A 26120-nucleotide genomic window follows, 5' to 3' on the forward strand; every position below is an offset into this window, starting at 1 on the left:
ATTTGCAAACAATAAGATTGGATGCCTAGAAAATCCAAAAGAGTCAATGGCAAAATCCTTAAAAGTAATAAAAAAAAAAAAAAATAGTAAAGTGGCTAGATACAAGATGAATGTGTATACCTCAATACTTCCCTAAATTGTAATAAGAAACAGAAAAGATGATGGTGAAAACATTTCCTTTACATTAGCAATAGCCACTAAAATAAGCTCATAAACAAAAAAAACCCAATAAATATCTTGGACTAATTCTAACAAGGAATATGGTCTAACAAGGAATTATAAACCCATGGTCTTTAGTGGAAAAAAAAACCTACAAGATTACCAATATATATAAAATTTGTTTTGAATTAAGAGAAATAAGTCTTACATTAGCAGAAAATTTTGCAAATAAGTAAATCCACTACAATTCAATTTACAGATTTAATGTAATTCCAATCAAGATCCCAATGGAATTTTTTGACAGGGAGTGGGGGCACCGTCACAAAATAAAATTAAAGTTCATATCAGAGAATAAATAGATGAAAAATATAAAAGGAAGATGAACAGGGACATTGTATCAAACATTAAAATGCCTAATTAAAATCTACACACACACACACACACAATTAGAGCTAAAAAACAAATACAGCAAGGTTGCTGGATACAAGATCAATGTATAAAAATCAACTGTATTTCTATACACTTGCAACAAACAATCTGGAAATGAAATTAAGCAAACAATTCCATTTACAATAGCATCAAAAAGAATAAAACACTTGGACATAAATTTAACAAAAAAGTTCAAAACCTATACTCTGAAAACTATAAAACATTGTTGAAAGACATTACCCACTGCCGTCGAGTCAATTCCATTAGGAAATGCTTAAATAAATGGAAAGACATCCCATATTCATGAACAAGAAGACAATATTGTTAATATGGCAGTACTTCCCAATTGATCTACAGATTAAATGCAATCCCCATCAATTCATAATGGTCTTTTAATTTTTTTCCAGAAATTGACAACCTGATCCTAAATTCACGTGGAAATACAAGGGACCCAGAATAGCCAAAACAATATTAAAAAAGAAAACAAAATTGGAGGATTCACACTTCCCAATTCCAAAATTTATTACAAAACCACAGTAATCAAAACTGTATAGTACTGGCATAAAGATAGGCATATAGATCAATGCAATAGAACTGAAGTCCAGAAATAAATTCTTATATTTATGGGCAATTGATTTTAGACAAGGGTGCTGAGATAAAATTCAATGAGGAAAGAGTAGACTTTTCAACAAACAATGCTGGGACAACTGGATATCCACATGCAAAAGAATGAAGTTGGATCCCTACCTCACACCATAAGACAAAAATTAACTCAAAATGGGTCAAAGACCCTAAAAATCTGTAAATATCTTAGAAGAAAACATAGGCATAAATCTTCCTGACCTTGGATTAGGCAATAATTTCTTAGATGCAACACCAAAGCACAAAAAACAAAAGAAAAAAACAGATATACTGGACTTCATCAAAATTAAAAACTTTTGTGCTTCAAAGGACACTGTCAAGAAAATAAAAAACACACCAAGTGTGAGAAAATATTTGTAAAGCATATATGATAAGAGACTAGTACCTAGAATATATAAAGAACTCTTACCCCTCAATAATAAAAAACAACCTAATTAAAAAATGGGTAAAGGATCTGAATACACTTTTCTCCAAAGAAGAAATACAAATGGCCGATAAGTACGGAAAAGGTACTTACCATCATTAGTCATTAAAGAAATGCAAATCAAAACCTTAATGAGATACCACCTCACACCCACTAGGATGGCTATAATCTAAAAGACAGATAGTAACAAGTGTCAGTGAAGATGTGGAAACATTGGTAGAAATATAAAATGGTGCAGCCACTTTGAAAACCAATTTGGCAGTTCTTCAAAAAGTTAAATAGAGTTACTGTATGACCTAGCAATTTCACTTCCAGGTGTATGCCCAAGATAACTGAAAACATATATCTACACAAAAGCTTGCACAGAAATGTTCGTAGCAGCGTTATTTATAATTGCCAAAAATTGGAAACAACCCAAATGTCCATCAACTAATGAATAGATAAATCAAATGTGCTATATTCATACAATGGAATATTATTCAACCATAAAAAGGAATGAAATACCACCGATCCTTGCTACAGCATGGATACACCTTGAAAACATTATACTAAGTAAAAGAAGCCAGACTACAAAATGCCACATATTCTATTATTCAATTGATATTTAAGGTACAGAAGAGGCAAATATATAGAGACATAAAGTAGATTAGTAGTTGCCTAGGGCTGGGGAGGGGTGGGGTTGGGGGGGCATGGGGAATGACTGCTAATGGGTACAGGGTTTCTTTTTGGAGTGATTAAAATGTTTCAGAATGGGGCGATGGTTGCACAACTTTGTGAATATGCTAAAAACCACCGATTTGTACACTTTAAAAGGATGAATTTTATGGCATGTAAATTATATCTCAACCTTTTAAAATACCCAATAAAGCTAAAATTATTAAACCAGCGATGTATTAGTAAACCAGACCCCAACATAATACGTAAAGATATATCATAAAGGAAGCATGTGTGTTTGACACAGTATGTGTGTTCACAGAGAAATTCACAAAAATGTTAACAAGGATTGCGTCTGGGTGGCAAAATTGTGGATGATTTTTATTTTCTTCTCTTTTCTAAATTTTCTACAATGAGTCATAACAAAAATAAACATGTTTTTTAAAAACAAAGTGCGTCAGCATATAATTAAGTTCCAGGCTGTTGGAGCGCTGAGATGAACCTCGTGGAGCCTGTGTGGGGAGGTTTGGGAACATGCAGCAGAAGAGGCCTGGACTCCATCTCTCTTTCTCTGAGTCCCACCTGTCCCTGGCCTTCTTACCCCATCTGTCACCAAGTCCTCACAGTGGAATCTCAGACTCTGCCCCTTCCCCCGGCTGTCCCACTGCTGTGGCCCAGGCTCTGTCCTGCAGTGGCTCCTAGCTGGCTGCATGCCTCACTTAGCTAGGCTTACTGTGCTGTCTCAGGGACACACGTCTCCCTCTATGAAAGCCTGCAGTGGCCTGTGAGACTAAGTCCTTAGCTGGTCATCGAAGGCCCCAGCCTGTTCCATAGGCCTAACTCCCACACGTGAGCCTTCTCTCTCCATCAGCCCAGCAGCCGTGCTGCAAGTACAAGGAAGCTAAACCAAGGGAAAAAAACCTAACCGGTTGCTGTCAAGTTCATTCTGACTCATGGCAACTCCACGTGTCTCAGAGTAGAACTGTGCTCCATAGAGTTATCAGCGGCTGGTTTTTCTAAAGTAGATCACCAGGGATTTCTTCCGAGGTGCCTTTGGGTAGACTTGAACTACTGAGCTTTTGGTTAGCAGCCAAGTGCTCGACCATTTGCACCACCTAGGAAGGCCAGGCCCGTGCAAAACAAAGCCGTGGTTCCCACAGCACAACTCACACCTCACGTGCCCGGGATTCACTGCCTCCACACTTGGCTCAGACCTTTCCTTCCTAGCAAAAGCCGTCCTTTTCTCTCCACCAGTTCAACTCTTCCACTTCAAAGCCCAGCATGGTGCCTTTTCTTGCTATGAAGCTTTCCTGATCTTGCCTGCCTGAAGGAATCCCCACTTATCATGCTGCTTCCACTGATCTTAAAAACTGGGTTGCCGAATAATAAAATCTATTAAGAAAACATTCTGCATCCCACTTTGGAGAGTGGTGTCCAGGGTCTTAAACGCTAGCAAGCGGCCAGCTAAGATGCATCGATGAGTCTCAACCCACCTGGATCAAAGAGGAATGAAGAACACCAAGGACACAATGTAATTTTGAGCCCAAGAGACAGAAAGGGCCACATGAACCAGAGACTACATCATCCTGAGACCAGAAGAACTAGATGGTGCCCGGCTACAACCGATGACAGCCCTGACAGGGAACACAACAGACAATCCCTGAGGGAGCAGGAGAGCAGTGGGATGCAGACCCCAAATTCTCGTAAAAAGACCATACTTAATGGCCTGACTGAGACTAGAAGGACCCCAGTGGTCATGGCCCCCAGACCTTCTGTTGGCCCAGGACAGGAACCATTCCCGAAGCCAACTCTTCAAACAGGGATTGGACTGGACAATGGGTTGGAGAGGGATGCTGGTGAGGAGTGAGCTTCTTGGATCAGGTGGACACTTGAGACTATGTTGGCATGTCCTGCCTGGAGGGGAAACGAGAGGGTAGAGGGGGTTAGAAACTGGCGAAATGGACACGAAAAGAGAGAGTGGAGGGAGGGAGTGGGCTGTATCATTAAAAAAAAAAGAGAGAAATTGGGAGTATGTAGCAAGGTTTATATAAGTTTTTGTGTGAGAGACTGACTTAATTTGTAAACTTTCACTTAAAGCACAACAAAAATTACAAAAAAAAAAAAAAACTGGGTTGCCAAGTTTCTCACCTATGAAGAATAATGGAAGGAGCAAGGCCTTTGAGTTAAATGGATCTGGATTCAAATTCATAGCTCTGACATTTAGAGCTACGAAGTACTCCACACAGTACCTGGCAGGTTGGTGGTGCCCATCAAGGGCTGCCACCACCCCCCCCCTTCCACAGCACTCCAGACTTCTTAGGCACCTGCCATATTCTGGCACAGACTATCTGTGTGCAGCCCTGGGCCTCTTATCTGACTAGAAACTCACCAGTGCCTGGCACAAGGAAAGTGCCCAACACAGATCTGTATAATGAAAGGGTGATGGAAGGGAGGGTCCACTCTCACTCACTGAAGGGGTAACTGATCAGTAGGTGAGCCAGCCTGAGGTCAGGGTTGAGGGAGTTCCTGTCCTTCTCTGGGTCATCCAGTTTCCCAGCATAGCCTAGGGTTTTCCTGAGCTGTTCAGGTCATCCTCCTCATAGCCAGAGTTTCCTTGAGCTGCTCAGATCATCCTCCTTGTAGCCAGAGTTTCCCTGAGCTGATGAAATCAACCTCCTCATAGCCAGGGTTTCCCTGAGTGGCTCAAATCATCCTGCCTCAGGTCCTCTCTCTGGTGGAAAATGAAGACACTGTAGGAGACAATTCTGGAGCGTCATCTAACAATAGTCATAACAGAGCCCTCACTTATTGTAAGCTTATGATGTGCCTGGTATAGTGCTAAGCCCTTCTTCTATACATTAGCATATGAATCCTCATAACAACTATTATTCCCAGTTTACAGACCACAAAACTGAAGTTCAGAAAGCCTAGACAATCTGCCCATGCTCCCTCATCTAGAAAACGGCAGAATTGGCTTTCAAAGAAAAGCAGCAACTACTCAAAGAAAGACCCTAAAACTGAATTATCTGCCACCACTTCTGCCGAAAGGAGATGGATTCTCTGGCTGCCACAATCTAGGGTCCCAGGCTGAGCTAGGCCTCGAGCATACTGGGCCCTAATGTCAGGGCTCTTCCCAGGCTGGATATGTTGAGGGTCTTGATTAAGCAGTGGGGTGAGGGTACCCCTGCATGTGCCTGGCAGTACTTAGCACCCAGAAAATACTCCCCAAGGCTCAGTTTCCTCCTTCTCTCTGACTTTTAAGATTCAGAGCATCTTAGCACAGTCAAATTGAGAACACTTGTCAGGTCTTACTAGGAAGAGAGGTGAGCCAGGAAAGGTGCTCATCTGCCATGGGCTGGGCATAGAGCCCTTTCTCAGTACTTTCTATAACTGCCAGAAGGTCACCACTTTGTGCCCCAGCCTCCCAAGTCTTTATATGTCTAGACAATATCTACAGGGTAATGCCTGTGCCCGTGCCCTGACCCTCCCCACCAACCTGAATTCTGATCAGGTTCTCTTCTATCCATCCCTGGCAGCCTCTCAGTGCCAGCAGAGACAGAGAGAGTTCTCCCTGGATCTTTTCCTGCCCTGCCCTGGCTGGGGTCCCCCTCTTGCCATCCTGGTCATAAAGATTGCAGATGCCTGGGCTCTGTTATTTGTTGCTCCCATGTGCTGAATAGGCCTGACCATCAGAATCAGATAGGATCAGTCCAGAAAGACTTTCTGGAGGAGGTGTCTGCTGCATTGATATAGGTAACACAGACGCATGGCTTGGCAGAAATGAAGGGAAAGGCATTTAAGTCTGAGAAACAGCTTAAGCTGAGGCTTGGAGGTAGAAGAAGGAAAAGTTTGAGGAGGCGGGGGAGGGGGCAAGTGACAGGGGCAGATTAAAATGGGTAAGGTAAGCATGGTGCTTACCATGTTTACCAGACCATCTGTAGTGAACAATTTCACTACAGATTAGTCAGTAAGCACAAGAAAGCCTGTGCTTACCTTGCTTACTGAGTCATCCGTCCCTATCAGAGACTGCAAATTTGAAAAGAGATTTTGATTCTGTAGGAGGTGCTGTGGAGTTGGAAGAGAGACAGATGCCAGTCATATCTAGAAGCAGAATCCTTGATGTGGTGAAACCATGTGAAATTCTTCACTACAGATGATCTGGTAAGCAAAGTAAGCACTGTGCTTACCTTGCCTATTGGATAATCCGCCCCTGTTGTTGGATAATGGCACAGCTGGAGTGAGTGAAGAGCTGGGAGTAGGGACCCCAAGGTGAAAACATGTGCAACTCTAAGGCACATTTGCCCCAGCAAGTCCAGGGGTATATGGATGGTTCCTAACCAGAGGAGCAAGATGGTTTAAGTGGCACTGTCTGACGACAGTAGGAGCCTTGGGTCCTTCCCTTCACTAAGCCCCTCTGATCCTTCCCTCAAAAACATGCAGAGCTAAGAATCCAGGGACAGCTGAGTTTGCTTTCAGCCTTCCCAGCACCTCCCCCAGCCCAACACACCCAGACTCTCCCCCTACTTTGCCCCTTTTCTCCTTTTTCTCCTCTCTTTCCCCTTTCCACCTCCTCTCCCTTCCAGGTGGGCTCTGCCCCCGCACTCCAGATGTTCTGAGGGGGATGTTACTGTGAAGTCCTACAGGCCCAGGTTAGCAGATGTGCAGCTGAGAGGCAGGTTAATGGGGGCCAGGGGAGCAGGCTGGGGCTGGGGGCTGAGGCAGCTGTGTTGGCCCAGAAGGCCTGGTGACTCCCCAGGAGGCCTAGCAGCCTCATTCCCGTCAGCTTCAGCTGACAAGAGCAGGAAGGAAAGGGAAATGGGCTGGGGGAGCAGCCCAGCTGGGGAATAGAGGCTCCTGGATCCCTGGCTGGGATGTATCTGAAGGCTGCCTCTCCATCCCTCCCCCCACTCCAACCTGGAACTCCGGAAATTATGAATGCCCCCAAGTAGTCAGGATCAGGGTTGCCTTCCCCAGCCCTGCATCTTCCTTTTAGTAAGATCTCCATTCTCCATAAAGGCTGAGGGGCTGCAGGGGCACAGATCATCCTCAGGTAGCAGGTAGTCCTCAATATGTTACTGTTGGCTTGGGAACATGTTGCCTGGCATACACTGTCTTTCTCTCTTTCCCTTTTTAATCAGTTTGTTTTCCCATTTCTGTTTTATTTAGGCTGATAGATATACCACTGTGCATACCCTGAAAACACACTCAGATGAGGAAGACCCACAGGCTGCACTCACATCTTTCCTCTGCAGGTACACAGCACAGAGCCCCACACTCACAACCAGAAGCAAACAGGATTGTCTACACCAGCAAAGACCACTGAGTACCAGGCCACTATGTACCAGGCACTGTACTAGGTGTGGGGAATCCTGAATTACAAAGGATATACACAGTCTCCACCGTCAAGGAACTCAGAATATAGATGGAAACCCTGACAGTGAAATAAGAGGACAATCCTAGTAGAAGTCTAGGTTGCTCTGTGAGTGCATTGAAGGGGGATCTGAATGGATCTGGGGATCAGAAAAGGCCTCCTGCCAGGTGGTACATTTAAGCTAAGGCCTTCGGGATAAGTAGGAGTTAGGCAGGTGAGAAGAAGGAGAAATAGGACAGAGTATTCCAGGCAGAGAGAACAGCAAAGAGCAGGAGCACTGACTGCAGCCCAAGAGTAATGAAAGTTGTTCAGAATGGCTATAGCATGGAGGGGAGGGGAGAGCAGTGAGAGATGGGCAGGAACCAGATGGTGGAAGTCTTGTAACTCAGCTAAGGAGTTTGGGCTTTGTCCCCCGGGCAATGGAGAACCACTGAAGAATTTTAAGCAGTAGAGTGACATGAACAAATTTGTCTTTTAAGGTTGTCTGGCTGTAATGTGGAAAAGAGATTGGGATGAGTTCGGAGTGGAAGCAGGGAGGCCAATCAGGAGGTTGTAGCAAAAACCCAGGCAAGGAAAATTGGTGGCTTGGTGAAGGTGGCCATGGGGAAGTAAAGAAAAGAGGACTTATTCCAGAGAGATCAGGGTGAATTGTCATGGGGACTTGATTGATTGGATGTGGGAATGGTGAAAGGGAGTGAAGGATGACACCCAAATTTCTGGATTAGGGAACTAAATGAATGGTGGTACCATTTCTGGAAACAGAAAATGCTGGAAGAGAAATGGCATGGGAGGGAAGATGATGGGTTTACTCTGGGAACTGTTGAGTTTGAGGCACCTTTGGGTCACTTAAGTGGAGATTCCAATAGGCAGTTGGTTGTACCAGTCTAGGATGGAGATATAAACTTAAGAGTCATGAGCATTTAGATGGTAACGGAGTCTACTGGCAGATAAGAAACTTGCCAGGGAGAAACAGGGGAGTGGGGAAAAGACAGAGCCCCCAAAGAATTCTGCCCTTTATAGAATGGGCAGAAGAAGGGGAGCTTGCAAAGAGTGAGAAGGAGTGGTAAGAGAGGTAGGAGGGAAACAGTAGAATGTGTTCTCCACACAGAAGCCAAGGAAAGAGAGGACTTCAAGGAGGGATGGTCAATACTATCAGATGCTACTGTAGGGTCAAACAAGATCAGGGCTGGAAAGTGCCTGTTGAATATAATGTGATGAAGGTCATTGATTACCTTGAAAAGAACTGCTCTGATGGACTGGGAAGGCAATAGAAGCCAGACCAGAGGTGAAGAAACGGAGGCAACTGTAGTGGAATGTGAAGAGTATGGGGACAGAGAAGGTGGCAATTGGAGGGAGCCCAAGGCAACTCTTTAGTGGAGCCTCGTGAATGGCACTGGTGGTCCTGCTGCTGGAATATGAACCTGTGGAGGGCACCTGGTGTGGTGTCTGTTACATTGAGGATGCTCAAAGAAAACGTCTTCCCTCCCTTCTGTCTCCTGCCCTCTATCCTTCTCTTCCCACAGACAGCTACACTTGGGCTCTGAAAAGAGGGATGGGGCCAAGGTCACCTCCACTGAAGGTCCTCTTTGGCCTCCAGCCCCGGAAAGGTGTTGCACTTCCCAATCACAAGGCAATAAAGGCAGGACACTCCGAAAAGCCTCCAGAGAAAGAATAAAATTTGTCTAGGCAACAAGGGGGAGGGTGGAGACTTGCCCTTTTCCTCAGGGAAGACTTGCTTTTCAGGAGACAGAAGTAGTCTCCTTTCTTGGGCTGCCACGGCCCCTCAAAGGCCTGCGTCCATTGGATGGCCTCCCCCCAGAGCAGCTCTCCCTACCCAGCACCGTGGCTCTCCGCCCTGCCTGCCACCCAGACCCCTTCTAAGGGTCCACAGAGTCCTTCAACCAGGACTCATTGGAGTTGTTTAATTCAAGGGAGGGAGGAGCTGGCTCCAAGTCTAGAAACTGGTGTTCTGGCTGGTGAGGGGAAGGAAGTCACCTTGGCAAGAGTCCTCCAGATGGAGTCACGTTCCAGAGCAACTGATCTTAGAGCCATCTAGTTGAAGTGTTCACAGAGACTCATAAACAGTCCTTCCCCTCAAAGTGAAAAAGCACCTGTGGGTCTGGCCTGGGCTCCAGCTAGCTGCAGGCTGCCACTTGCTTGCTGGGGGACTGGAGAAGTCACTTCCCCTCATGGCTCCTGGGTTTCTTCACCTGGGAGAGGCTGTTGGACTGGGTGAACCCCACAGCGCAACCAGCTCCATTATTCTAAGGCCCTGTGGTCTCGGGCAGGCAGCCTCCACCCACACGGCCAAGGCGGGAGCTGGTGCGCTGCCTTTCCGGCTGGTGTGTGGATTTGATTTCCACACTCCAGCAAGCGGCTGGCAGCCACCTGTGCTCTAAGGGCTCATAAACCAGTGGAAAATTACTCATAGACTCTCGAAAAAGATCACACTTTCCTGACCCCTGACCTGTCTTCTCCCACCAGGATGGCTGGAGGCTGGGGAGGAGGTGCTGGGGGGTAGGGAGCCAGTTAGGCTACAGGGGTGCAGCCAGTGGAAGGCAGGCTGCAGGCACAGAGGTGCTGTCTCCACCTCTTCTAGCTGCTCTCTTGCCTTCTCACACCTCCTCTCTGGGCTACTCTAAGGCTTCAGGCGGGGCAGAATACTGAACAGATGTCATCAGCCCCCAGAAAATGTCAGGAGTAGATCCATACTCTTCCTCCTGCTGCCAGCCAGTGAGGAGAGTGTGACTCCAAAGGACTTTCAGAAGAAAGTACCCTAGCTTCTCTCCCTCCTTTGTGGTTATAGACAGCTGGGAAGTTCTTCTCAAAGTCTAACCATTATCTTTCTAGCTGCTTCCTCCAGGAATTCATCTGGTATACCTCATTGTCTTCAGTTGAGTCCACATCCAGACCAATCCAATTCACTGCAATCGAGTCAATTCCCACTCATAGTGACCCTATAGGACAGAGTAGAACTGTCCCACAGGGTTTCCAAGGTTGTAAATCTTTATGGGAGCAGACTGCCCCATCGTTCTCCTGTGGAGAGGGGTTCGAACTGCCCACCTTTTGGTTAGCACCCGAGCACTTTACCACGGGTCCACCAAGCCTCCTTCAAACCAATCCAGCTCTTATATTTTCTTCCCATGTGTACAAGTGACTGCAAAGGAATAAAAAGGAATTTTAAGACTTGGGGACTTTCCACGGAAAGTCCTTAGGGTCTAGGGGATAGGGTGGGGTGGACAGCCAATGAAGATTGTCCCCCATCTTAACTTTGGTTGGGACAGAAGGTCCTGGACAAAAGATAAGTAATTCTCGATTTTTAATTGCATACTAATCACCTGAGGGGTGGAGGGGCAGGCCTTGTTAAAAGGCAGATTCCAAGTCAGTTGGTCTGGGGCGGTGCGTGAGAGTCTGCACTTCTAACAAGCTCCCAGGCAGAGCCTGGCTGCAGACCTGTGGACCACGCTTGGAGGAGCAAGGCTCAGAGCAGTGGTTGCCAAACCTGGCTCTGCATCAGAATGGCCCGGGTGGATTTTTAATTCCTGTGCCCCAGGCCTCCAGTTTCCTGCTCAGGAGGTCTGAGAAGGAGCCTGGGAATCTGTACTTTTTAAGCTTCTTATGAGTAGAACTGTATTTTATAGGCTTTCAGAAGTAGATCACCAGGTCTTTCTTCCAAGGCTTCCGGAACCTCCAACCTCTCAGTTAGCAGCTGAGCACATTAGCCATTTTCACCAGCCAGGCTACTCTGACACACGAGGTCACCAGGAGTCGGAGCCGACTCAACAGCAACTAATTCAGCGTTGCGAGGCAGACAGCCTTGGATGCCAGAACTCTGGGGTCCTTCACTTTGCCCTTCCACATAGCCTAGAGCAGTGGTTAAGAGACGGCATGGAATCCAGACACACCACTTACCAACTCTGTGATCAGCTTCCCACCCCTTCATTTCCTTATCTGTAAAACGGGGATCATAGTACCTCCCTTAGAGGCTTGTTGCTACAAGGAATTAACGAGGTCTGCTAAGCATTGAGCCTGGTGCCTGGGAGCATAGTAAGCACTCAACAAACATTGACTACCAGTGAGCGTCTTACTGCACACACAGGGCTTCACCTGGTTTTCATTTATTTTAGTCAACTCCCTTCTAGCTTTTGTACTCTAATTTTACATCATGTTCACTTGCACTGGCTTTTCTGTCTCGGAGGCATAAGTCCATAATATATGGAAGGGCCAGAGTGAAGACGTATGTGTGTGTATGTGAGAGAGAGAGATTCCCACATCAAACCATAGCTGCTGAACGGCAGGGCCCTTGTCTTATTTATCTCAGGATCTTCTGGACCAGGCATTTCAGGCACTCAGCAGAGTTTGAATAAATGGAGGGAGGGAAGGACACCAGTGGCTGGGTCTCTACTTCCTTCGGACACATCCAGACCCAGGCCAGGGCTCTGCACTAGAGCCTGCTGCTCAGGAAGGGGCAGTGATGCAGGAGGGAGGGGATCTGAGGGAGAAACCTTCTCTCTGGCATCTTCCTGTGGGGTTGTGGGGAAGAGGAGCAACCCCCACCTCTTGGCTCTGCCAGGGGCCCATATGATAACTCAGATAACCAAATCTGAGTATCAACTCCATCATGGACTGAATTATGTCTCCCCTAAAATGTGTGTATCAACTTGGTTAGGCCATGATTCCCAGTTTTCTGTGGTTATCCTCCATTTTGTGATTATAATTTTATGTTAAAGAGGATTAGGGTGGGATTGGAACACACTTACCAGCTCACATCCCTGATCCAATGTAAATGGAGTTTCCCTGGGGTGGCCTGCACCACCTTTTGTCTCTCAAGAGATAAAAAGGAAAGGGAAGCAAGCAGAGAGACACAGGGACCTCATACTACCAAGAAAGCAGTGCCCGGAGCAGACTGCGTCCTTTGGACCCGGGGTCCCTGTTCAAAGAAGCTCCCAGTCTGGGGAAAGATTGATGAGAAGGCCAACAGAGAAAGCCTTCCCCTGACACCCTAAATTTGGACTTTTAGCCTACTTTACTGTTAGAAAATAAACTTCTCTTTGTTAAAGCCATCCACTGGTGGTATTTCTGTTATAGCAGCACTAGATAACTAAGACAAGCACCCAACACCCCCACCCTGGATGCTCCTGCCTCTTTCAGGCCTGGAGAGTAGAGATGGCCCAGTTGGAGGGGAACATTGTGGCTCAGGAAGGCCCTCTGTACACGGCAGCTCAGTACCACAGCCGGGGCGGACTGGCAGGTGGACTGAGGAGACCCACGAGTCTGGGCTGAAATATTCTCCGTGGGGCTGAGGCTCCATGCTGCTCCTGGGTGGCCCAGCTTGAGACGACTCTGCCCAGACCAGCATTTACCACTGAAGAACCTCCACCAGGGGCTCAGGGCCCAGGGCCCAGCCCACCACAGACACTCTTCTAGCATCTCTCAGGAGCCAAATTACCCATGTTAGATCCTCATCGTCTGCAGGGGGCTGCCCATGTGCCCGCCCACCTCAGAGCAGCCTCTTCCCCAGACGCATGTAGTAATCAACTCCCGGAACCTTGGGAAGATCTAAATACAGTAGCCTATAATCACGGAGCCTGAAATAGCTGTGCCAGGGAAGCCATCTGCCACCTCGTGCATCCCTGGGGACCCCTCAGCTAGGCCCCACGGCACAGCTGGGCCTAGGGGCTCTTTCCGCCAGGCAGTAAGTTGGGTAGTGCCACAACATTCACTAGGTCACCTACAAAGCTCGGGGATTGCTTACGGGGCCTTCTCCATGGCAGACTGGGCACCTCCAGGAGCGGGGCCTCGGATCAGAGCTGCCCAACAGAGGAGGTCCCTGCTGCTCCCCCTCCTGCCATCTCTGGGCCTGACTTTCCCAGATACCCTCACTTCACACACAGCTGTCTCACCAACTACTGCACTAACTCTCCTGTTTTCTTCCTCCTGACCCAGCTCTCAGCTGGTCACCCCCAGAGAGCTGTTCACTTTCCGCAGGAACCAGGCTCATTTCTTCTTCTCTGCTAGCAGCCTTACCCCTTGTAGCAAGTTGCACGGTGACCCCCAAGGAGATATGTCCACATCCTAGTCCCCAGAATTTGTGAATGTGACCTTATTTGGAAATGTAGTCACTGCAGACATTAAGGATCTCAAGATGAGGCCACCCTGCATGGTCTGTGTGGGCTGTGAATCCAGCGACAAGTGTTGTTATAAGAAATACACAGAAGAGAGACAGAAGGCCATGTGGAGACAGAGGCAGAGACTGGAGTGATGTTGCCACAAGCCAAGGATAACAACACTTCCAGACGCTGGAAGAGGCAAGGAGGGAGTCTTCCCTAGAGCCCAGAGGACGTACAGTCCGACCAACACATTGCTTTTGGACTTCTAGTCTCCAGAACTGTGAAAGAAGAAGTTTTTGTTGTTTGAAACTACCCAGTTTGTGGACATTTGTTACAGTACCCAAGGAAACTAATACAGTGCGTCCCCTGGCTATTAATGTCCGGTTTACAGACAGCTCGTAGTTGCCCTGTAATGTGATTTTTGCCCTCACTTTGAAAGAAAAGAGCCTGGTGGCACAGTGGTGAAGAGCTCAGCTGCTAACCAAAAGGTAGGCAGTTCAAATCCACCAGCTGCTCCTTGGAAACCCTATGGGGCAGTTCTACTCTGTCCTATATGGTCACTATGAGTCAGAATCAACTCCACAGCAGCGAGTTTTTGAAAGGATTGAACCAAATCTTACTCCCAACAAATTCTTCATCACAACCACCTTCACTTGCTCCATGTGCAGCTTTTAAATCATTGAAAAGGCTTCGAGCTTTTTCTCGCACTAACCTAAAAAAAAACAAAAACCTACTGCTGTCGAGTCGATTCCAACTCATAGTGACCCTATAGGGCAGAGTAGAACTGCCCCATTGGGTTTCCAAGGCTGTAAATCGTTACGGAAGCAGACTGCCACATCTTTCCCCTACAGAACAGCTGGTAGTTTCGAACCATGGACCTCTCCATTAGCAACCAAGCACTTTAACCACTGTACCACTGCACTTTAACCAGGGCCCCTTCTTATACTCAACCAAAAAAAAAAAAACAGACCCATTGCCGTTGAGTTAATCCCAACGACCCTATAGGACAGAGTAGAACTGCTCCATAGGGTTTCCCGGGGGCAGCTGATGGATTCAAACTGCTGACCTTTTTGGTTAGCAGCCCAGCTCTCAACCACTACACCACCAGGGTTTCCTCTTGTACTAACCAAAAACCAAAACCAAACCCAGTGCCGTCAAGTCAATTCTGACTCATAGCAACCCTATAGGACAGAGTAGAACTGCCCCATAGGGTTTCCAAGGAGCGCCTGGCAGATTTGAACTGCTGACCCTTTGGTTAGCAGCCATAGCACTTAACCACCACACCACCAGGGTTTCCTCTTTTACTAAAAAAAAAAAAGTAAGGCTAAATAAGAACCATATGTACCTGTTCCCAATTACCTACAAATCCTTAAAGACACACAGGAACGAATCTCGTTTGTAACCCGGGGACTACCGGTACACCCCTTTCTTCCATGACTACCCCTTTCTTCCACGACCGTGGTTCTCAATCTTCAACGTGCATCAGAATCAGCTGGAGGGCTGATTGCTGGTTTCCTCCTAATCCCCCAGATTCTGATTCAGTAGGTCAGGGGTGGGGTCTGAGAGTTTGCATTTCTAAGAGGTTCGCAGGTGGTGCTGGTCAAGAAACCACACTTTGAGAACCAATAGTCTGTAAGCTCTACCCCGACCATATTAGCCCGTTCTCCATCCTGAGTGCCTTCCCCAAAGACCCCTTTCTTTTCCCTTTGATGTTCTCCTTTTTCCTGCAGTGCTCAGGAACCTGATGAAAATGCGTTCTTGAGGGAATCCCCTGGCCCCATGCACAGTGGTTCCTTCTCTTACAATCACCCAGGCCTCCCGCTGGGACCTGCTGAAGATTTGCTTCAAGGAGCCTGTGAATGGTGAGGTGATGTCAGGGTCCGGCTCTTCTACCTTCCCCACAAAAATACCCTCCTAGTTCGACCCAGCTCCATCTCTAACACTGAGGAGTCCTCTGCACCTCACCTCCCAGACCTGTCTGTAAAATGGGGATACCAGTATATGTGCTACTTCTTGCAATGTTTCTGGCAAAAAGTTCCTAGAAATGTCTTCATGCTTTTCACAGGTAAGTGGCTATTAGGCAAACCGTCCTTGCGTCCTCTCTTACTGAGTCTCTGGGGGGTCCAATCAAGGCTGGGAATGTCTAGAGATCAATACTGACGTCAAAGAGTCAGCAGCCCCTAGCTCCCCAGGCACACAGCACTGTCCCCCAAACCTGGGCTCTGCTCAACTCAGAACTCCCAGGTAAAGGACAGAAACTGACCAATCCAGGATCTTTGGGCATCCCACCAGCAGAACTCACAGCCCAAGGCCAGCTCTGGAAGCAGATGCTCTGGACATAGTTTGGTCTCCAGAGCCCATTGGTGGCCCATCCCTTGGGGTTTATCATCTTCTCATTCAGCCCCCACTCCCAGAATTGCTCTTGAAAGGCAGCCCTGCGCCATGTGTAAGTGCACGGACTCTGGGCCAGCTCTGTTACATTCCATCTGTGTGACTTCCATCAAGTCACTTAACCCCCAGTTTTCTCATCTATAAAATGGGTGATGATAGTACTAGTTGTAAGCATCCCACAGAGTATTATGAGGACTGAGTGAATGAAAAGAACTCTGAAAAGTACCTGAGTGCCACCTAAGTGCTGGTTATTATTAGTCTGGTCTCAATATTTCAGCTGGAGGTGCAACTGTCCCTTGGAGGAGGGTCAGAAGTATGGAATGAGGGGTGCCTGCCTACAACCCCTTTGCTTTGGGCTCTCCTTGAGGACACCTCCAATCCTTGTCCTCATGGGACCTCTAAGACTGGCAGGAATGGCTCATCCATTTTCTCCTGGAGAAGCTCAGGTCTTTCTTCCTCGTCCCACCTCAAAACACTTCCAGGAGACTAGAAGGGTTCAGGGAGGATACTGTCCATTGTACAGAGAGAAACTGAGGCCCAGAGAGTACAAGTATACAGCGATCGTAAGCGATTCAGGAGCAGGGCCAGTAACCCCATTAGGAAGTTCTTGAAGCCAGCATGATATCCTCTGGGGCCACCTGCATGCCAATCATTTCATTTGCTCCTCCCATTTTAGAGCTGGTGAACTTTAAGTTCAGAGATGGGTGGTTACTTGCCCATGGCCTCACAGCTAATTGGTGACAGAGCCAGGATTTGAACCCAAGTATGTGGATTCTAAAAGCACTGTAGTTTAGGAGAAGTTCTAAGGGGTAGAGGTTAAGAACATGGTACTTTAAAGTTAGAGTTAGTATATTAGAATCCCAGCTCTGCTACATCCTACCTGTGTGACCTCAGGCAAGCGGCTTAACTTCTCTGGGCTTTAGTTGTCCCATTTACAAAATGGGAAGCTACCTTAGAAGACTTTCAGGATTAAACAAGATACGTGAAATCACTTAGCATATTGAAGTTTGATAAGTGGGAGCCATTACTCCTATAGGGCCCTTCCCACATCACCCTGAACCCGGCGCCTCCCAATGCCCACGGGTACGCACTCATCTCTCCACCCCTGGCTTCCCCACCTTGTTTCCCTCAGCAGCAGGCAGCAATGTCTTAGATGGCTGGCTTGGGCTGAGATGGCTGTGGTGGCTCTAACTTGGGTTTCTGTTTGGAGTCTGGCACTGCTCTTGATTAATTTCTCCAGCTCCGCACAGTGTTGGCCGGTTTCATGTGGCTGTCCTTTGCAATTATGCATTTCCCCCAGAGGGTGTGAAGACTGGGCTGTTGTTCTGTTTTCTCCCCTTTATTCTTGCCACTGTGCTTTTCTGATGCTTCTCTGGGGGCCAGCCAGCCTGAGCTCCTCGAGCCCCACCCAGCCTCAGTCCCCAGCTCCTTCAAAACGGTTTTTCTGCTTTTCCACATACCCCCCCTTGCCCTGCCTCGCCCCTACTCTGTCTATTTTCCCCCTGGCTCCGATGGCTTCCGGTGGTTTCTCTTGGCCTTAGCTCAGGCCTGGCGGGACACGTCTGGCATTGCCACCCTCACCCTCTCACATTGATGAGGGGGAAGCAAGTGTATCCAGGGAGGGAGGCGTTGCAGAGCTGGTGCTGCCAACCCAGGTGCCAAATCAAACAGCTTGTGTGCCATGTCCAACTGGGTACCTGGGGCTGGCATGCCAGTCTGGCTGGCCCCATCCCCTAGCCCTAGCCCTACTCCTGACTCACCCACATGTACTTCCTACAGCCCTGCATCTGGTTCTAGCTGGTAGAAAGGAGACCACAGGATCAAGCTTTCCCTGAGGGCCCAAGAATGTCCACAAGAGCTTGTGAGGGACCCTCCCTTTTGGAGGTGAAGAACGGCCTTCTCCAGAGGCCTGACCCCCTAGGTGGGCCTTGCCTGCTCTGGAGAAGACATACCACCACTACCCCCCAGAGGGGCATGTGCAGAGGGCGTGTCCCTGAAATACCTCCTTGATTCTTTGACTTCCAACGGGAATGAAGGCATTTTTATTGGCTGTTTGCCTTGGGGAAGGAGGGAGGGTCACCCAAAGATGGCCATTAACGAGAGGCTCCCTTGCAGCCTTGATGGGAAGGCACGGCCTTTGAAACCAACATCACTTTATTCTAGCCCTGCCTTCCTAGCTCTGACCTTGGAAGAGCCCCTGAACTTGTCTGAGTCTCTATATCCTTATCTGGCAGTGAAAAAAGGAATTATTAGAGGATTCTTGTGAATAAGGTAATGAATGAAATAAGACAATGTGAACAAAATTTGTGAAGGAAATAATGTATGCAAAACACCCAAATAGTGCTAGAACACAAGGTGCTCAAAAAAATCTTCATTGGCTTCTCCCTTCTCCTTTCAGCCAGCCGGACCTGGTTTTACTGGCATTCACGGGCGGTACAAATGCTTAATGCACTTGGCTGCTAACTGAAAGGTTGATGGTTTGAGTCCATCCAGAGGTGCCATGGAAGAAAGGCCCAGCAATCTAGTTCTGAAAAATCAGCCATTGAAAACCCTGCGGAACACAGTTCTACTCTAACGCACCTGGGGTGGCCATGAGTCAGCATCAACTGAATGAGTGGTATCAGAGGTCTTAAAAACTTGCAAGCAGCTGCCTAAGATATATCAATTGGTTCCATCCCACTTGGAGCAAAGAAGAATGAAGAAAACCAAAGCTACAAGGAAAATACTAGCCCAAAGGACTAAAGGGCCAAATGAACCAAGACTCCAACAGCCTGAGACCAGAAGAACCAGATGGTGCCTGGCTGCCACCGCTCTGACAGGAAACACAACAGAGAGTCCCAGACAGGGCAGGAGAAAAATGTAGAACAGAACTCAAGTTCACGTAAAAAGACCAGACTTAATGGTCTGAAAGACTGGAGAAACCCCCAAGACTATGGCCCCCAGACGTACTGTTAACCTAGAAATGAAACCGTTCCCAAAGCCCACTCTTCAGACAAAGATCAGACAGGACTATAAAACAAAAAATAACACACGTGAGGAGTGTGCTTCTTAGTTCAATCAGGTACATGAGACCAAATGGGCGGCTCCTGTCCAAAAGCAAGATGAGAAGGCAGGAAGGGACAGGAATTGGTCGAATGGACATAGGGAACCCAGGGTGGAAAGGGGGTAGTGTGCTCACATTGTGGGAATTGCAACTAATGTCACAAAACAATATGTGTATAAATTTTGAATGAGAAATTAACTTGAACTGTAAACTTCCACCTAAAGCACACACACACAAAAAAAGGATCAACTCGATGATAATTGGTGGTGATAGTAGATCTAAGAGGGAACTGAATTAAGGAGGGGCAACACCGCACTTTGAGGGCTGAGGTGGTACCTCCCTGAAGCCTCCAGATTCCAAAAGCTCAGGACATAACACCTACCATCCAGATCCTTTGAGTTCGGTTATGTGCCTCCCCACCCAGCCCACACACACTGATGTCCAGTTTGCTCAGGACATCTGGTCACCCTACCTGCAGGCACTTCAAAGGCAACGTGTTCTAAAAGGACATCAGCACATTCCCCCTTTTCTGTGTGCACTCCTCACCAGAGCTGCTCACCCTCTGGGGTTCACTATTTAGTCACCACTCTTTCAACACGTCTGAGCTCTTAGCACCAGGCTCCAGGTGACCGGTTTCTCCACTGATCCCAACACCAAATTGAGCATTATTTGACTCCCCCTTTCCCTCAACTTCCACGCCCAGTCACCACTACTACTATTAAAATAATAACTGTAGTAGCAGCAGCAGCGAAAGGTACTGTTCTAAGTCTTTACATATATTAATTCATTTCATTCCATTCCATTGAGGTAGGTAGATGCTATTATCACCTCCAGTAGATACAAAACAGAAGCAAAGAGGTTAAGTAACCTGTCCAGGTAGTAAGTGAAGGAGCAGAGATCTGAACCCAGGCAGAGTTCTTATGACATGGCTTCTGGATATTTCTAGAGTCCATCAGCTTCTCTTTTTGCCACTGCCCTTCCCTTGTCTTCAACTGCCATCATGCTCCCTTGGTTTATAAGCCTCTTCACTAGCTCCCCACCTCCAGGCTGTCCTCCATAATAACTACTGGCAAAGTGGTTTTTCAGTGATGGAAATCTTATCACATTGTTCTCCTGCTAAAAATCCACCAGGGATCATGAAAAGACATGGAGGAACCTTAGATGCATACTGCTAAGTGAAAGAAGCCAGTCTGAAAAAGCTGTGTGACATTGTGGAAAAGGCAAAACTGTAGACTGTGAAAAGGGTATTGGCTTCCAGGGGCTTGGGGAGGGGGATGAATAGGCAGAGCCTGGGGCATTTTTCGGGTGGTGAAACTATTCTGTATGATACTGTAATGATGAACACATGAAAATCCATAGGACTGTACAACACCCATGATGACCTCTTTCATGTAAAGAGCAAACCCTAGTATAAACTATGAATGTTAGTTAATGATAATGTATCAATATTGGCTTACCAAACATAATAAATGTGCCACAGGAATGCAAGATGTTAATAGGAGAATCAATGGCCAGGAGGTAAATTATACTTTCTGCATAATTTTTCTGTAAACCTAAAACTGCTCTAAAAAATAAAGTCTTTTATATACATAGTTTTTAAACCCTGCCATGGCTCTCTGCCATGTTGAGTATGAAGTCCAAATTCCTTAGCATGGTCCATGCCTGCTTGTCAGGCATTATCTCTTGATAATCCTAGATCTGTCTCCACCGCTGTTCCCACCAGTTCAGCCAAACCCGCCTCCTTGCGAATCTCTAGAATTCATTCTGGTTCTCTCTTATCTCTGTGCCTTTGTTCATGCTGTTCCCCTTTCCTGGAATGTCCTTCCTGGCCTCTTTACCTCACTAACACTTGCTAACCCTTCAAGACTCAACTCAGGTTTTGCCTCCTCAGCAAAGCCTTGGAAACTTTGGTAAAAAGAATGGCTCATTGGCTGTTTAAAGGAACAACATCACAACAGAACCACCACGCTCACAGCTGGGTGGAGTCTTCTTTTTTCAAATCCCTCTTCCATTTATCGTGTATTTGATCTTCATGACAGCTCTGTGAGGTAGGCAGGGCAAATATATAATGATCCCCAAGTTGAAGAAGGAGAAACTGAGGCTCAGAACAGGTAGTCAGAGGCAGAGGCAGGACTTGAAACAAGTTTTCTGCCTCACAGGTCAGTGCTCTCCTCAAAGGATTGTAAGAGGCAAAATCTACTCATCTGCCTTGTAACTGTGGGAGTGGGGGAGTGGGCTTCTGTCACCTGCCCCTGATCTTCCCAGGCAACAGGGAGTGGTGGGGCTAAAGGTGGAAGTTAGTTACCTAGTTCTCCCAGTTACAAGGGGCTGCCCATTTCCCAGAAAGGGCAGGAAAAACTCCCCGTGTAGCTCAATAGCTCCACGTCTACTCTGAAAGACAAGACCGTTAGAAGCCCTACAAGATGTAATTCCCAACTTGAAACAAAAAAATTTAACCTCGAAAGAAGTGTCAAGAAGTCCAGCAAAGGAAAATGATAGTGATAATGGTTGTGGGACTTGGTGAATATAATCGATGTCACTGAATTACACGTGTAAAAAATGTGTCATTTTAGTGGACCACAACTACCACAGCCTCCACCAGACTGAGTCCAGCACAACTAGATGGTATCCAGCTACCACCACTGACTGCTCTGACGGGGATCACAACCGAGGGTCCTGGAAAGAGCAGGAGAAAAATGTAGAACAAAATTCAAAATCACAAAAAAAGACCCAATTTACTGGTCTGATGGAGAGTGGAGAAACCCCAAGAGTATGGCCCCAAAACACCCTTTTTTTTTTTTCTGAACACCCTTTTAACTCCATACTGAAGTCCCTTCTGAGGTTCATCCTTCGGCCAAAGATTAGACAGGCCCATAAAACAAACAATAATACACATAGTTCAACCATGTATATGATACTAAATGGGCACACCAGCCCAGGGGCAAGGACGAGAAGGCAGGAGGGGACAGGAAAGCTGGACAAATGGAAACGGGGAACCCAAGGTCGAGAAGGGGAGAGTGTTGACACGTTGCAGGCTTGGCAAACAATGTCACAAAACAGTATGTACATTAATTTTTTAATGAGAAACTAATTTGCTCTGTAAATCTTCACCTAAAGCACAATCTTAAAAAATGTGTAATTTACGAACATTTTGTTGTATATATTTTACCACAATAAAAATTTAGTCCAGCAAAGGTCTGATTTGTTTTTCCTATGATGACCTCTTTTACACTTTCAATGAAATATCAAATTCCCCTCCTCCCTTCTCCCTTCCCCCCACCTCCCCTCCCCCCACTGAGTTTTGGCAGCTCCTCCTTTGCTCTCCACCACCTCCTTTGCTGGTGCCCTAAGCAAACGTTCGGTCCGCCTTTGAGAAGTGCACCTGGCCTCTGATCTTCTGACCTTGGCCTCTATAGGCACTGCTGAGCTGCTTGGCCCCATCTAGTGGTGACCCTAGATGGAGGGAGAGGAGGTGGCTGGGGCCAGAAGCCCAGTACTTTTTGGGAGAAAGGGTGGAAAAGTGAGAGAATAAGGGGTTGCAGGGGTAGCCTGCCACTGGGGGCCAACAAGGCATCTGGGGAGTAGACACAGAGAGAGAAGCAGGAGGATGGAGGACGCCAAGGGCAGGAGGAGGGAAGACAGTGCTACCCAAGGGTGGGCGTGGTACAGGAAGCCAGAGAGAGGTCTGGGATTCTGCTGCCAGCCTGGGCCCCTACTGCTGGCCCTCTACTGTTTATGGTAGAACGGGGCCTGAGGATCAGTCATGAGGAGGAAAGCTGCTTTCCCGCCTCCTTCCACCCAAGGACAGCCACGACAGTTTAGAGTTGTCTGACTTCCACATCTGTGGACAGGGCACAAGCCATGGCAGGACTCATGGGTCTACAGAACCAGAGGCCTGTGTCCTGACACACTAAATGCCAACCATGTCTTAGTTTCCCCCACTAACTTAATGTCACATCCCCAAGTTGTCACCCAACTTTGTTCCCAAAATATCTACTCTCACATTGGATGTAGATGTACCTGAAAATTGAATTGGGGTCAACAAATATGTGTGGCGCACCTATTATGCTCCAGGCCTGTGCCTGACCTGTGCAAATAAACCCAGCATCTGGCCTGAGGTTCATGCTCAGCTAGGTTACACCACCCTCACCGCCCTGGGACTCAGTCTCGTTTCCACAATGTCCCTGCTGGATGGGAAAGAAATTGCAGGGCTCTTTGAAAGGATGGCTCTATCCTGGGTGGCCTGTGAGTCCCAGGAATGCAATTTCCACCCCCAAGTAGGGGAAATGGGTGTCTGAGCCTAGTCCTCTCCCCACCCTCAAGCCCTGGGGGTGAGAGCAGACTAGGCGGAGGAGACAGCCCCTTCCTGATGCTTCTTTGGGGCGGCAGTCTCCACCCCCCACTCCAGGCTCCAATGGCAAAATGCCAGTCGCCCCAGGATGGCTGCCCCGGTGGCCCCACCTAGGGAGGTCCCATTCCCACAGTCCTCCAGCGGGACTTGGAGCCTTCCTTCCCCGAAATACACATGTGAGTGTATGCATACACACACTGACGACAACAACAAAAAACCCCAAGGAAACCAAAGCCAGGAGCGGCATGCTGTCTGGAACATGGGTGGGAGAGGGGGGCGTGTGGAGAGGAGGGAAAGCCAAGGAGGGGGGCCCTGGGGCTGTGACTCAGGCCCCAGGAAGCTGGCGACTCCCAAGATGGGCCCTGTAATGACTCACAGAGACTGCAGGCTGGGCAGCTCCCACAGCGCCTCTGCGGGGATTCCTCCCAGCTGGTTGTTCTGCAGCATCCTGGAAGGGCAGAGAAAAGGGCTCTGAGGACCCACGTGTGGGCATGTGGCCTGGAGGAGGGCTGCTCACTTGAACCGCCTGCCCCAGGCCAGATCGGCCCCCTTACCCCAGCTTCAGAGCCCCAGAGAGAGTCCTGGTTCAACCCTCCCCAACACCCTCCCCCACCCCTGCCCACCTCCCATCTTGTTAGTGGGGACTCAGAGGCTGTTGAGGTATTGGAAGGTGTGCATGGGAGAGGCCTCAGAAGGACTTCTGGGACGAGGCAGGGGTGAAGAGGATGATGGAGATGGGGGACAGAACACATCCCGGGACGCAGTAAGGACCAGAAATGACGATGCCGGGAATTCTGGAGTGGAAGAAGGATGTAGGGAAACGTAGGTTTTTCTCTCCAGCCTCAGTTTCCCTGTCTGTGCAGCTGAGGGACTGGAGGTTTCCTTGGGAAAGGGGAGGACATCTATAGAAGCAGTTCGAAGCATCCAGATCAGCGTGTCAGCACTACACTGGCTGCTCAATTCCACACAATCCCACAGAAGAAGTAACAGTGGAAGGGGCTCGCCCACTAGGCTGCCCTCCCGGAATGAAGCTTGGTCTGAGGGTCCCAGGATGACCCCATAGGTAGGAATCCTGGAGCTCTATGGGATACTTGGAGAAGTCCAAGTGTGGGTGGAGGTCAGAAATCATGAGGAAGGGAAGAGGCTGGGGCCTCAGGCAACCCCAGGGGGGCACTGTCAGCCCCAGCCACTCAGGCACTTTAGTGGGCTTAGAAAATTTTGAGTAAGGCACCCCAAAGTACAGGGAGTCCCCCAAGGCACGTGGACCTGAGCAGGGTCCTGCTTGCCCCATTCTAAGGGCAGAACTGGGTGCAGAAATGGGAGGGAAGCCCCTGGTGACAGTTGCCACCTGAATGTTCTTTACCTCTAGACCTGGGCCCCAGAAATGAGGAGAAGCAGGGCACATGGGCGTGGGCCTCAGGGAATTCAGAGAACAGCTGGAGAAGCAGGAAGGAAGGAAGCCCTGACCGCCCCAGGTGGAGTGAGGGAGCCGCCCTCCCATGGGCACACCTGGGCTAGCCCAGCCCCAAAGAGGAGCACAGCTTCCCTCCAGCCACTCCTCAGGAAGGGACTGCATCTCCTGTGTGCCAGGCATATCACCCACACCGAGGGAGCATTGTCAACACCATCTTTCCAAGGAGGAAACCAAGACACAGAGAGGAAAAGCATCACTCAGGTAGCATCCTGCTCCAGGAAACAAGGCTCACTACTTGACCTTCTCTGAGTTTAAGAATAGTAAAAGAGCCCTGCTGGCGCAATGGTTAAGTACTTGGCTGCTAATCAAAAGGGTAGCAGTTTGACAGAGAATCCCTGATGGAGCAGGAGGGCAGTGGGATGCAGACCTCAAATTCTGATAAAAAGACCAGACTTAATGGTCTGACTGAGACTAGAAGGACCCTGGAGGTAATGATCCCCACACCTTCCGTTAGCCCAAGACAGGAACCATTCCCAAAGCCAACTCTTCAGACAGGGATTGGACTGGACTATGGGGTAGAAAATGATACTGGTGAGGAGTGAGTTTCTTGTATCAAGTAGACACATGAGACTATATGCGCAGCGCCTGTCTGGAGGGGAGACGAGAAGGCAGGGGGTCAGAAGCTGGCTAAATGGACACAGAAATAGAGGGTGGAGAGAAGGAGTGTGTTGTCTCGTTAGGGGGAGAGCAACTAAGAGTATATAGCAAGGTGTATGTAAATTTTTGTATGAGAGACTGACTTGATTTGTAAACTTTCACTTAAAGCACAATTAAAATTAAAAAAAAAAAAAAGTTTAGCAGTTTGAAACCACTCAGCAGCTCTGCGGGAGAAAACAAAAAACCTGTCACCGTCGAGCTGATTCAGACTCATATCGGACAGAGTAGAACTGCCCCATAGGGTTTCCAAAAAGCACCTGCTGGATCGAAACTGCCGACCTTTTGTTTAGCAGCCGTAGCTCTTAACCACTGCGCTACCAGGGTTTCCCTATAGGAGAAAAGACCTGCCTGTCCTCTCCCATAAAGATCACAGCCAAGAAAACCCTACGGGGCAATCCTACTGTTACATGGGGTC

General features: G+C 48.0%; 1 protein-coding gene across 2 annotated transcripts in view; it reads right to left on the reverse strand.

The window, feature by feature from the left end:
* Positions 1 to 26120, reverse strand: part of LGR6 (leucine rich repeat containing G protein-coupled receptor 6) — a 138246-nt gene that overhangs the window by 71851 nt on the left and 40275 nt on the right. For both annotated transcript variants that reach the window (XM_064273392.1, XM_064273393.1), the window contains one exon: positions 23951 to 24022. In XM_064273392.1, coding sequence (XP_064129462.1) covers positions 23951 to 24022 — 72 coding nt within the window. The remainder of the gene's footprint in view (positions 1 to 23950; positions 24023 to 26120) is intronic.

Source organism: Loxodonta africana, chromosome 20 (assembly GCF_030014295.1).
Source record: "Loxodonta africana isolate mLoxAfr1 chromosome 20, mLoxAfr1.hap2, whole genome shotgun sequence".
Classification (NCBI taxonomy): domain Eukaryota; kingdom Metazoa; phylum Chordata; class Mammalia; order Proboscidea; family Elephantidae; genus Loxodonta; species Loxodonta africana.